Source organism: Podarcis muralis, chromosome 6, assembly GCF_964188315.1.
Source record: "Podarcis muralis chromosome 6, rPodMur119.hap1.1, whole genome shotgun sequence".
Lineage (NCBI taxonomy): Eukaryota > Metazoa > Chordata > Lepidosauria > Squamata > Lacertidae > Podarcis > Podarcis muralis.
The window spans coordinates 86,594,692-86,607,405 of NC_135660.1; the positions used below are offsets into that span (position 1 = coordinate 86,594,692).

At 43.9% G+C, this 12,714-nt stretch overlaps 1 protein-coding gene across 1 annotated transcript in view; it reads right to left on the reverse strand.

The window, feature by feature from the left end:
* The window catches only part of PSD (pleckstrin and Sec7 domain containing), a 91,155-nt gene that overhangs the window by 19,936 nt on the left and 58,505 nt on the right, over nt 1–12,714 (reverse strand). The window contains exon 10 of the mRNA XM_028728990.2: nt 9,811–9,854. Coding sequence (XP_028584823.2) covers nt 9,811–9,854 — 44 coding nt within the window. The remainder of the gene's footprint in view (nt 1–9,810; nt 9,855–12,714) is intronic.

Here is a 12,714-nt window from a genome sequence, read left to right on the forward strand (position 1 = left end):
GCTGAACCAGTCTGAATTTTCTCTCCAATCTCCTTAATTCTGCCTAGCTGTTCCTTCTGCCGAAATCCCTTCTATGCCTCTCTCCGAGTTTCAGAATCAGATATACTTACTGAAACGCTGTTATCGTATTAATCCCACTGCAGAGACATCGCATAGAAATGCACTGTACACCAGCTTTCCAAACTTTTCACGTTGGTGACACATTTTTTCAGATACAGAAATTCAGTTTTACTAGCAAACCGGTAGGAGAAACCAGTAGGAGAACACTTCAATCTCCCAGGACATTCTATACAAGATCTCAAAGTAGCTGTTTTACTACAAAGGAATTTCAGAAATAGACTGGAAAGAGAAGCTGCTGAATTGCAACTTATTACCAAACTTAAAACCATGGAGAGACCTGATCTGAACAAAGACATTGGATTCTTATCTCATTATACATGACAAAGCCATTTTTCACCTTCTCACCCCTTGCTTTTTCCTGTAAGACCTATTGCAGTCGTTAAGAGTCGTCAACAGGCTCATCACAGCTATCTGCCAATCACCCATTCCCACCACCCTTCTGAGTAATACCCCTCCCCACCTTCTCACTATATAGAAGGATCTGGCAACTTCTGTTTCAGTGTATCTGAAGAAGTGTGCATGCACACGAAAGCTCATACCAAGAACTAACTTAGTTGGTCTTTAAGGTGCTACTGGAAGGAATTTTTTTTGTTTTAGCAAACCGGAAGTTAAACTAAGCACGAGGTGCATTCACGCAACACACCTACACACTGCAGCCGACACACTAATGTGTCGCGACACACAATTTGGAAAGCTCTGCTGTATGTTGTGATCCAAAATGCTACACTAAAAAAATACCGTTGAGGAATCCTAATAAAAATCTTTTTAAAAGTATGGTTGTATTCTGGGCAAGGGTGATATCTGCCCCATTCTGTTGATAGCAAGGACAGAACATAAATGCATATGGTAATTTATTAAATGAAATCATTGCAAGTGGGGTTTCCTTTTCAGCCTCAGTTAGATTTAAACAGAGGTGGCTTGCGATAAGATCTAAAGCAGCGATATTGACTTCTACAGATGACCGACACAGTTGTTGTGTGTGATGAAACACAAATTCAGATGACACAGTCACACAGTCGTGCATTAATGGGACAGTCACAAAGTTTTGCGGCATTCATCAAGATAAAAGGAAGTCCCTGGGAAACCCTCAAAGTCTTATACCACACCGCCCCCTACAGTGGCCAAGAAAGAGAAAGAGAGAGGCCAGGACTTCTGCACCTTCAGAAGCTGCGTAGAAGAGGAGATCGCAGAAAGTGTTCCTTGAACTACAAGCTACACCTGATAAAATTCTCTCTTACATGCAGCTATTATAGCTGCAGGACCCCGTCCTCTCTATTTCACCTGGCCACTCCACTGCCAGCCAACTAGAAAATAATTCATCCCTTTACATTACTGATTCATTAGTAAATATTGGAGAAGCTATAGCATCTGTGTCTCTTGTAAATGCTTGCAACACTTGAGACGTGTATTTTTGAGATTATATGTTGCTTTAAACTGTTTTTAATATAATGTTTTAATGTTGCAGCCTGCTCTGAGACCTCGGGGTGAAGAGTGGGTTGTTGTTGCTAACAGTATAGTTATACTTTTGCCAACAAAGGTCCGTATAGTTAAAGCTATGGTTTTCCCAGTAGTGATGTATGGAAGTGAGAGCTGGACCATCAAGAAGGCTGATCACCGAAGAAGTGATGCTTTAGAATTACGGTGCTCGAGGAGACTATTGAGAGTCCCATGGACTGCAAGAAGATCAAATCTATCCATTCTTAAGGAAATCAGCCCTGAGTGCACACTGGAAGGACAGATCCTGAAGCTGAGGCTCCAATACTTTGGCCACCTCATGAGAAGAGAAGACTCCCTGGAAAAGACCCTGATGTTGGGCAAGATGGAGGACAGAGGACGAGATGGTTGGACAGTGTTCTCAAAGCTACCAACATGAGTTTGACCAAACTGCGGGAGGCAGTGGAAGACAGGAGTGCCTGGCGTGCTCTGGTCCATGGGGTCACGAAGAGTCGGACATGACTAAACGACTAAACAACAACAACAAATGCTTTTAAGCAATGCTTTTTTTCTTAAAAAATGTTTAGGGGTACTCTTCTTTTGACTCAAGGAAATCACCATTTTATAGTTCAATTCGGGGGAAATAAATACAGTAAATGGACAAAAGTACAAAGATTCACAAAATGTTTAGGGGTATGCGTACCCCTGTGTCCCACCCCCCAGAAAAAAAACACACACTGCTTTTAAGTATAAACAAAAATGATCACAATAGCAAAATATATAAAAAGAGAAAAGGGGGACATTATACTTGTGCATAAATATCAAACAGCAGCATTTGCATTATTTGCCAAGTCTGAGGTTAGAAGACATCTATCATTCGTGTGCCTCAGCCAAAATCAAAGAATATTGCTAAATTTTATATATTCTTTAAAAATTCTATGCCGCCCTTCCATAGAAATTTTCAGGCAACTTAATTGTCCTTCAGAAAAAACAAACAACACACCTGAGTAACAAGTTTTAAAAGCATTAAAATAGTGGATAAAAACTGGGCAGCAGTAACATCATCACAGTTAAACAGTGAATGCCTGGGAAAAGAAAGCGATTATTGCCATTTAAAAACCTGGTGCCCGAAAGATAGCAAAGTGGGTACCAGACGGGCCTCTCCAGGGAGAGAATTATCTAAGTAGGGCACCACAATTTAGTAGGAGTTACTGAGCATTTTGGGAAAAAGTAATTAGGCAGACAAATTATTTGATGCTCTGGGATGGCAGAACTGAAGAAAAGCATGTTTTGGCTCATTAATCGGCCAGGGAACCAAGGACTGTTCAATTGTGTGGGTTTGGGGTCTACGTGTCTTTGTGTGCATATATATATATATGTGTGTGTGTGTGTGTGTGTGTGTTCGCTTTTGCAGCACATATACTAAAAAAATGGAACGATATATATTTGTGTGTGTGTGTGTGTGTGTACACATGTACATTATTACAACTGATTGTAAGCTGCCAAGAAGAATTCGTTCAAAAGGCAAGGTATATATCAAATGAATAAGCTAGCTGGTTTGCAGGAGAGCAGAAAAGTAAATCAACTCCATCAACAGACCTACAGAACCATCAGCTATTATCCAAAGGCAATAATAATAAATCCTTAGAGCACACTCAGAAGCAGGTCCTATTGTGCTCATTGGGGTTTACGCCTTACGTCTGAAAGTCATCTCTTAGTGCCAAATAAATGAAGATCCCATATAGTGTGCAGCGGAAACAAAGTGTTCTAGGATGACACTGAATTTTTTGCAATGGTATTAAAAATAAAAATCCAGACATTTATGTCTGCTTGAAAAACCAACCCTCCCAATGTCAGCAACACTGCAGGAATGGGACCGGATGAAAAAAATACATCTATTTTGTCTTATTACCTCTTTGTTCCTTTTGGATTTGTTATAATGTAACTAGAGTCGAAAATACACTATCAAACGGGAACTGTATAATTCATGCCCAAATTAGTACCGGGATGGAAATCAATGCTTTGTTGGGGTTACTTTATGTACAGTTGCGGAGTTTCAAATTGTAGATCCTTAAGTCTGGGAAGATGAAAGTAGAAACATCTCCCTTCAAGGAGATTCATTTGTCATGGATGCTTTGAGTTGAGATTTCCTGCATTTAGGGGGTTGGACTAGATGTCCCTCGGGGTCCCTTCCAACTCTACCATTCTATGATTCAACATTTACTTGCAAGAGCAGACTATAATACTTTAGATCAGTGGTTCCCAATTATGTAGGACAGGGGTCTGCAACCTTTAAGACAAAAAGAGCCACTTGGACGCATTTCCGAAGAAAATAAAACTGGGAGCCGCAAAACTCGTCATTATAAAAATAACTTTTTTGTCACTTTTTTATTATTTCTTTGTTTGACCCCTCAGAATTACTCCTCCTCATAGAAATAAACGTTAAATTAACAAGTTACCTTTGTGTGTGTGTGTGTTCTTCACTCCCCTTCAAAACAGTGACCAGCATACATGCCCCCTTTCAATGCAGTGACCAGCATACATGCCCCTTACAATGTAGCGGGCGGGTGGGCGGGAAGGTGACGTCGGGACGGTGCGTGACTAACACACACACCGCCCCCATGTGACGTCACAGCCAGTACAGCGCCCGCCACAGTGGGGAGTGTCGGGGCCCAGAATGCGCCTCCTCCCCTCGCTAGTATCCGCCCCGGAGCCGCAGCAAAGGTGTAAAAGAGCCACATGCGGCTCCAGAGCTGCGGGTTGCGGACCCCTGATGTAGGACCTCCTATTTTTCAAAAGCCAAGCCATGGACCACCTACTTTTGAAAATTTTGATAGCTCTACGGTAGTTACCTCTGCAAAGCAAATTTTTGAACAAAACGTGGGGTAGCCCCTAACAAGCAAAGGATTTTAGGTATACTAAAAAATAAGAAAATCTGAATGATATCTGGTTTTCAACATTGTGGCATATCAGCAGCTAAACATCATGATATTCTGATATATCATGATGCCTGAAATTGGAGATCAGGAACAGGGGTGAAGGAAGGCTAACTGTCACCTGGTGCAGGGTGTTGGGGAAAACTGCCTGGTGGCGCATGCACGTGTGGCGTACGTACGGTGCACGTGCAGCACATGTGTCGCATGTAGTGCTGCCACCGGGCGGTTCGCTGATGGCACCACTCGAATTTCTCCTGGTATGTCCCACGGAGGACCTTACGGTCTTCAAATAAAAACATCTTGGAGGTCCCAGGCCACAGAGAGGTTAGGCTGGCCTCAACCAGAGCCAGGGCTTTTTCGGCCGTGGCCCTGATCTGGTGGAATGCTCTGTCACAAGAGACTAGGGCCCTGCGGGATTTGACATCTTTCCTCAGGGCCTGCAAGACGGAGCTGTTCCGCCAGGTCACAATCTGACCCCCTCCTTCTGTAATCCTCATAGCACTCTAGCCCAGTGGTTGCCATTCATTTGATTTTGAATTAATTTTAGAATGAATTGATTTTAGAATGTATTTCAATAAATTGATTGTGATTTTATGTAAACTGCGTTATTTTTACTGTTGTTAGCTGCTCTGAGCCCGGCTTCGGCTGGGGAGGGAGGGATATAAATAAAAATAATTATTATTATTATTATTATTATTATTATTATTATTATTATTATTATTAAGGAGCAGCCACGAAGATCGGGTGTATAGGAGGAGGAAAGGAAGCGGAGTCACCTCCACCACATGGTTTTAGTGGGTGGCAGCCAGAGAAGATGCACGTCCACTGTGGCTGCTGCTGCTGCTTTCCTGCTGAGAAAAGATGCTCCACCCAAGTGCCAGGGGAAGGTAGTGCCACGGTGCCTTGAAGTGAGGGCGATCAGCTGCCCTGTTGTCCGTCAGGTTAGCGTGAGAGGAAGGCAGCGCCTTGCAACTGGCTGCCATTTTCCCTCAGCGTGAGGGCAGGCAGCTCAGATTGTTATCGGCTGAGATCATCCTGCAGTATTGGCAATGCCTTGAAATCGGCTGCCTTGTTCTCCCTTGCGCGGGGAGCGATATACAGTGGTACCTTGGGTTACAGACGCTTCAGGTTACAGACTCCGCTAACCCAGAAATAGTACCTCGGGTTAAGAACTTTGCTTCAGGATGAGAACAGAAATCGTGTGGCAGTGGCACGGTGGCAGCTGGAGGCCCCATTAGCTAAAGTGGTACCTCAGGTTAAGAACAGTTTCAGGTTAAGAATAGACCTCCAGAATGAATTAAGTTCTTAACCCAAGGTACCACTGTATTGCCGGGTCAAAACCGTTCTTGAGGTGTGGTTTCCAAACCGATTTTGGCCCACCCATTGAAAAACCGCACAGTGCTAAAACAACCATAACATTTGTGATATTACCATGCAAAAATGACCAAAAATTAGTTGGGGGAGGCAAGGGATGGGGTCCCCGGACCCCTAATTGGGAACGACTGCTTTAGATCCAAATTGAGGCTTAATCCAGACAAGACAGAAGTCCTTTTGTTTAGTAGGAACCAGTGCAGGGTAGGGTGTCGTTTTGATGGAGTCCAGCTTCAGCTCAGGAGCCAGCTGCAACTCTTCCTGGAGAAGGCAGATCTGGGCCTTGAAATATGTTTGGAAACGGCAGCTGAGGCAGAAGCTGTTTTGCCAGAATGCTGATGGGAGCCTGGGCATATTAAACTGATATAATAATCCAATTTTCACTGGCTCCCAGTTTATATCTGAGCCCCTTTCAAAGTGTTGGCTGTGTTTTTACGCCTTTAAAGTTCTAAATGACTGGGACTGGGGTATTTAAAGAGGGATGCCTACATGATTCTGCTTGCCCACTGAGAACTTCAGTGAAGGCTCTCTTTTGATGTACTGGGTAGGGCTGGGCGCTACCTGGTTTTCAACTTCGCAATCTATCACCAGCTAAACATCACATTATACAGATATATCACAGTGTCTGAAATAAGGATGGAGCTATGTAGAGGCAGTAGGGGATGTGGGTGGCGCTGTGGGTTAAACCACAGAGCCTAGGACTTGCTGATCAGAAGGTCAGCGGTTCGAATCCCCACGACAGGGTGAGCTCCTGTTGCTCGGTCCCAGCTCCTGCCAACCTAGCAGTTCAAAAGCACGTCAAAGTGCAAGTAGATAAATAGGTACCGCTCCAGCGGGAAGGTAAACAGCGTTTCCATGCGCTGCTCTGGTTCACCAGAAGCGGCTTAGTCATGCTGGCCACGTGGCCCGGAAGCTGTACGCCGGCTCCCTCGGCCAATAAAGCGAGATGAGCGCCGCAACCCCAGAGTCGGCCACAACTGGACCTAATGGTCAGGGGTCCCTTTACCTTTACCTTATGTAGAGGCACTAGCTGGCTTCACAGTTTCCCCTGCATTGTGATTTTGGCCAGTGCCTGCTCTTGTGATTCACTGCCTCCTGCATGAGGCAGGGGTGAGCTGAGTCAACTGAGTCAACAGGGGCTGCAGGAATCTAGAGAAGCTTCGTCTGGCTTCATGGCTTTCCCCACATTGTGATTTTTGCATAGCACACACACATTATGCATCATGTTTCGCAATATATTGCCAGGTCAAAAATTATGAAACTGATATAATGATATGGACTTCAAACTGGTTTTGGATGATATATAATGGATGATTAGTTTGTTGTTGTGACTAAGTATTGACCACGTGACATTTTTGTTGTTGATGATGATGATATTGAATAGCTTAATCATTGACCCAAATGGTCATCTATTCCACCCCCAGCAAAGATCTCAGAAACCCGTTCCACAGCAGCTTGGAGCAGGACTTTTAGTGTGGCTGCCCTTGTTCTATGGAATTGCCTTCCCGTCAAAATAGGATAGGCGCCCATTATCGGTGCTTTCTGGAGACGTTTTTGTTCTGAATGGCTTTCCCAGACAGAGAAATGGGTCTTTATCTTGATAAGGCTACTTTGATGGTTTTAGCTTCATCTTAAAAATATTTGCTGTTTATGAGTTTTAAACTCTCTTCAATTATCTTTAGTGTACATCGCCTTGAGATGATTGTTTAGAATGTGATTAATAAGTCAATGATATCTTTATTTTTAATAATAATCATCAGGGGTTTTTTCAGCTGAAACTTGCCGGAACTCATTTGTGGCACCTCTCAGGTGGGCGCCATTGGCATTCTAAGAGAACGAGGGAGGTGTTGATGGTAAGTTCTGGCACCTCTTTTTCTAGAAAAACTGAACTAATAATAATAATAATGATCGTGATGTAAGTCATGAGTCTACCCAACTCTTTAAAGTACTCGTAAATCCTGTGGAACAGCCTTTCCCAAACTGGTGCCGTTCCAGATGCTTCCAAAATAATTAAATAAATGCCCATTTTAAGAAGAAAACACAAACACAAACACAGAACTGAGCAACAGAAAATAAAGTATAGTCAGCCTAACCAACCTTTTATTCTGGTTTAATCTGGGCAATATTTTTAAGCCACAGACCTAAAAAACTGAGTTTACTGCACTGTAACAGTTGGGGAGTCCCACCAAAAACAAAGGACTTACTCCTGAAGACAGTGACCAAGAACACAATGTGGCAGCTTTAAACGATGCCCGATGGAAACTGACTTAAGTTCTTGTAAATGGCAAACCTTCTTTCTCAAAACATTCGCCACAAATTAGACACTTGCGCTCTGAAGACCTAAACTAATTGCCAACCAAACCTATACGCAAGATTACAATTTCACAAAAGGACTGTGGTGCGCAGTTTGATTTTTTTAACACTCAAAAAGCAACTGCAGAAGGCTGGAATCTTAAAGAGAGAAGTGGTGGGTGGGGTAATTTTCCAGCTACTTATCTCTCAGAGGAGGAAAAGGTATGGGAACCTGTATCCTTCCCTCTTTGGGAAGAAATAGAAGCTGGGTGGGATGTTGAGCAGAAAAAAAGAAGAACTGAGTAACTCTTCCCCATCCACTCATTGCCTGCATAAGACTGCAGCCTCCTATAGCTAGTTTTCATTTAACAACAACAAAAACAACAACAACAGCCTGGCACCTCCGTTTGGTCCAAAACAAGGCAGTGAGAGATTTTACTTTCTTGGGCTCCATGATCACTGCAGATGGTGACAGCAGCCATGAAATTAAAAGCTATAATGCTAGCACCTCTGCCCCAATTTCTAACTTTCCTTTTATACTGCAGTACCTGTTTGCTTTATGGAAGTGTGGCTTTCACCAGGGCATGTGAAATTTTGGACAGCAGGGAATAACCATTTGCCGGAATACCACCCCAAATTTTGTCACGCGAGTAGCGGGGGGCATCCTCATTAAAACCACAGGAAAGTTACAACTGAAAGCTCCTGCGATCTTCCAAGGTAACAGAGTTGTAGATGCTTCCCTGCCCCTCTTTCTCGAAGTCGTTAACACAGAAGTGAGCCGTAAATTTAGATTCCGGAAGTGGCTTCCATAGTGTGTAAAAGATCACACAAAATGCAAAAAAAATAATGATTGACAGAATAAAGTGCCATCTGATTGTCGCAACATAGCAGACAATGGAAAGAAAGTGATTGGACTGCAGTGAACCTTCTGTCTACAACAAACTATTTCCCTTCCTCGTCCTCCAGTGTTTTGCAGGAAAGTGATGTGGATATGCAAGAACGCCGAAAGACAAATACCAATTTCTGTAATTATACAGGAAGGACGTTATGCGCCTGCAGCATACTTATTGCATGTGCTTCGTTCTAAGGACAAGCTCGCCATTTTCCTGCTATAAATGCTGAAGGTAAATGGCTCAGGACCGCAAGACCTCAAGGACCGCCTCCCAGACCCAGCGATCATCATGTGGCCTTCCTTTGTGTGCCCAAGGTCTGGAGGGTGGCAACATGAGAACAGGCCTTCATTATACGCCTTTAGGTGCCAGGCAAAAATGTTCCCCTTCAACCAGGCTGATTGACACCTATTGCCCTTTTAGATGTGTTGTGGGAGGGGAGATTATTGGCTTGTTTTCATTCTTATTTTGATTATGCAATCTGTGTTGTTTATATTATGTTGTGAACTGCCCTGAGATCTACGAATGAAGGGTGGGATACAAATTAATAATAATAATAATAATAATAATAATAATAATAATAATAATAATAATAATAATTTGTACCCCGCCCATCTGGCTGGGTTTCCGCAGCCACTCTGGGCAGCTTCCAACAAACATTAAAAATACATCAAAATTGAACAAATAATGATGACAGCAAGAGATCAAGGAAGAGGAGAAAACAAGAGGCTGTTCAGAGAAAGGGAAAAATAAGCAGAGGTACTCACATAGCCCACTGTAGCTTTTCGTTCTTGATGGAGCTATACAAAGCCTGCGGAGAGAAAAAGAAGTATAAGTGTCGCCAGAATTTTAACCGAGTAATTACAAGGAGAAAAATGAGTGGAGTTCAACCAGGCGCCAGGGACAGTGCTCCTTCAGAACCAACTGTTATGTACTGAAGTTCTCCCCCTGGGCCAGCAAGGGGGGGGGGATACTGTAGATAGTTTTCACTCAGGTCCACATATGCAAATAAGGGATTGAAAGTGACGTTCAGTGATTGGATAGTTACAGAAAATGGTTACTGTTGCGTTCTAGTAGAGCTCTATATAAGCAGACTGGCTGAACCCTTCAGTTCAGTTCTGTTCTGGCCTGTGAATAAACAAGAGCTGTTTGAAGAATTGCTGTCTCGTCTGATATGTTCACCCACAACTTAACACCAACATTTCTGCTTCCAATCCAGAGCAAATTCCTCTCTCCCCCCTCTCTGCGCACTGTTCTGTGGGTCCTCGGACCCTTCCAAGTGGATTGTGGGAGGTTCCCAGCTTCACTAGCAGGGCTTTTTGTGCTTGTTTCCACTAGTGCAACAACTCGGCCCAGTGTTCTTAAGATGCATATATCATTCATGTTTAGAGTAACGATAAAAGGCAACTCAGCATTTAATCCTAAGGAGTGGATGCAGCCCAGTTTGAGACGTCAAGTGCTTGGAAATGAGAACCACAACGCTAGCCCAGTTCGCATGCATGGGAGTGAAAATTGTTCAGAATGTGCAACACGGTGATAAGAAGGGATTAGATAAAAGGGAGCTGAAGTGGGGGAGGGGGGAATCAGGAAGGTCAACTCCCTCCAGGAAGACCAGAGGTTATTTTTTTTAAAAAAAAACTAATCACAGAAGCTCAGATAAAAGATACGCAATCCAAAATGATGCCACAGATGAGTAGCAGAGGCAAACAAGCTATGGGAGCCAGAAAGGCAGTTTCCAGGGTTTAGCAGCACTGAAAATTTCTCCGCCACAATCAGTGGGAATTGAATTCATAGCGTAGTGTCACAATCCTGCACGTGCTTACGTGAAAGTAAGCTTCGTTGAAAACATAGACTTTCCTACCGGGCAGGGCTGTCTTACCCATAGGTGCTAGGGGTGTGGGGCACCCGGGCACCTGGCTCTCAGGGCGCCAGGCCGAGAGTCCAGGGACCGAGAGTTGAGTCTGGGCTCCGGCGAAATTAATGGACTATGCAGAATTCGACAAAATGACAGGAAGGATTCGAAACCTGCGGGACCAGAGATTTACAAAAGATTGGAAGAAGTATATGAATTATTTGAAGAGCAACTGCAATCAACAAATTACGCTAGTAGGACTACAAGACGTTTTGTAAGGAGAAATATACAAAGTGATGCAAAGTAGAAAAAGAGATATCGGTAATGAGTTTGAAATGTAATTGGGAAGATAAGAAATGAATACTGAGAGTTAGACTGGAAAATTTTCAGACAGGATTGATGGAAGTCAAAAATTTGAATAAGATGTAAAAGTATGTTTAATTACTGTTGAAAATGATATGTTAAAAAAAACTAATATTTTTTTAATATATATTTTTTAAAGAGAGTTGAGTCTGGGGTCTCAATCTCCGTCGGTTGGAGCACTGCGCCAAGCTCTTCTGCTGCAGGCGGCTCTGTGCCATGAGTTTGGGGGCGACCAAGCCAGTGAGACGCTGAGGCAGCTGGCCAGCTCCGCCATCCTGCGCACCTGGGCCTGGGCAACTGTTGGGGGGCGCCGTGTGGATCTTTGCACCCAGGCACTGCATATGCTTAAGACAGCCCTGCTCCAGGGTCCTTGTACATACAATTGTGCTGCTAATTATAGTGTTTACCCTCATTAACAGGGAAGAAGAAGAAGAGGAGGAGTTTGGATTTGATATCCTGCTTTATCACTACCCGAAGGAGTCTCAAAGCGGCTAACATTCTCCTTTCCCTTCCTCCCCCACAACAAACACTCTGTGAGGTGAGTGGGGCTGAGAGACTTCAGAGAAGTGTGACTGGCCCAAGGTCACCCAGCAGCTGCATGTGGAGGAGCGCGGAATCGAACCCCGTTCCCCAGATTACGAGTCTACCGCTCTTAACCACTACACCACACTGGGAGATCACAGGCTTACAGAGAGACCTCAATAATGTTTACTCTGATTATAGAAGTCACAACTTTAATAAAAAAAGATCTGTATATCATCAGCATATTGCTAACAATGCACCCCAGAAACCTACTTTATCAGATACAGGAAAAACGGTAGATCTGTTCTATGTGGGCTCACCAAAGCACTGGAGGGAATAGTTATGGGACTCAACGTGATGGTCCCCAGCGCCATTTAGGGGGCTGGATCTAGTCCTCGGGTCAGCTGGCAGGTCTGTGGGTTGGATTGATTCTCCCGATGCATCTGCTTCGAAACCCCAACGACCCTGCCAAATGCCAAACTACAAGTGATGAAAATATTTCCTCGGCTTCATTTAAAGGGGAACAAAAATGTTTCCAAAGGTTACAAAAGAGAGCCCACATTTTTTAATTTTTAATTAATACCCAGGGCAGTGGATGTATTAGACCAGGCATCCCCAGCCTGCGGCCCTCCAGATGTTTTGGCCTACAACTCCCATGATCCCTAGCTAACAGGACCAGTGGTCAGGGATGATGGGAATTGTAGTCCAAAACATCTGGAGGGCCGAAGGTTGGGGATGCCCTTATTAGACTGATATCTGAAGCTCAATTCAGGTAAGGCTGGAGTTCTGTCAGTGTGTGGGGTCCTAGGCTGGACAGATCACGGCCTGTTCTCCTTGGATTACATCCTCTCTGAAGGTGCAGGTACATAGCTTGGGGGTACTTCTGGAGCCATTACTGTCGCTTGAGGCTTATGTGGTAGCATGAAGGGCCTTC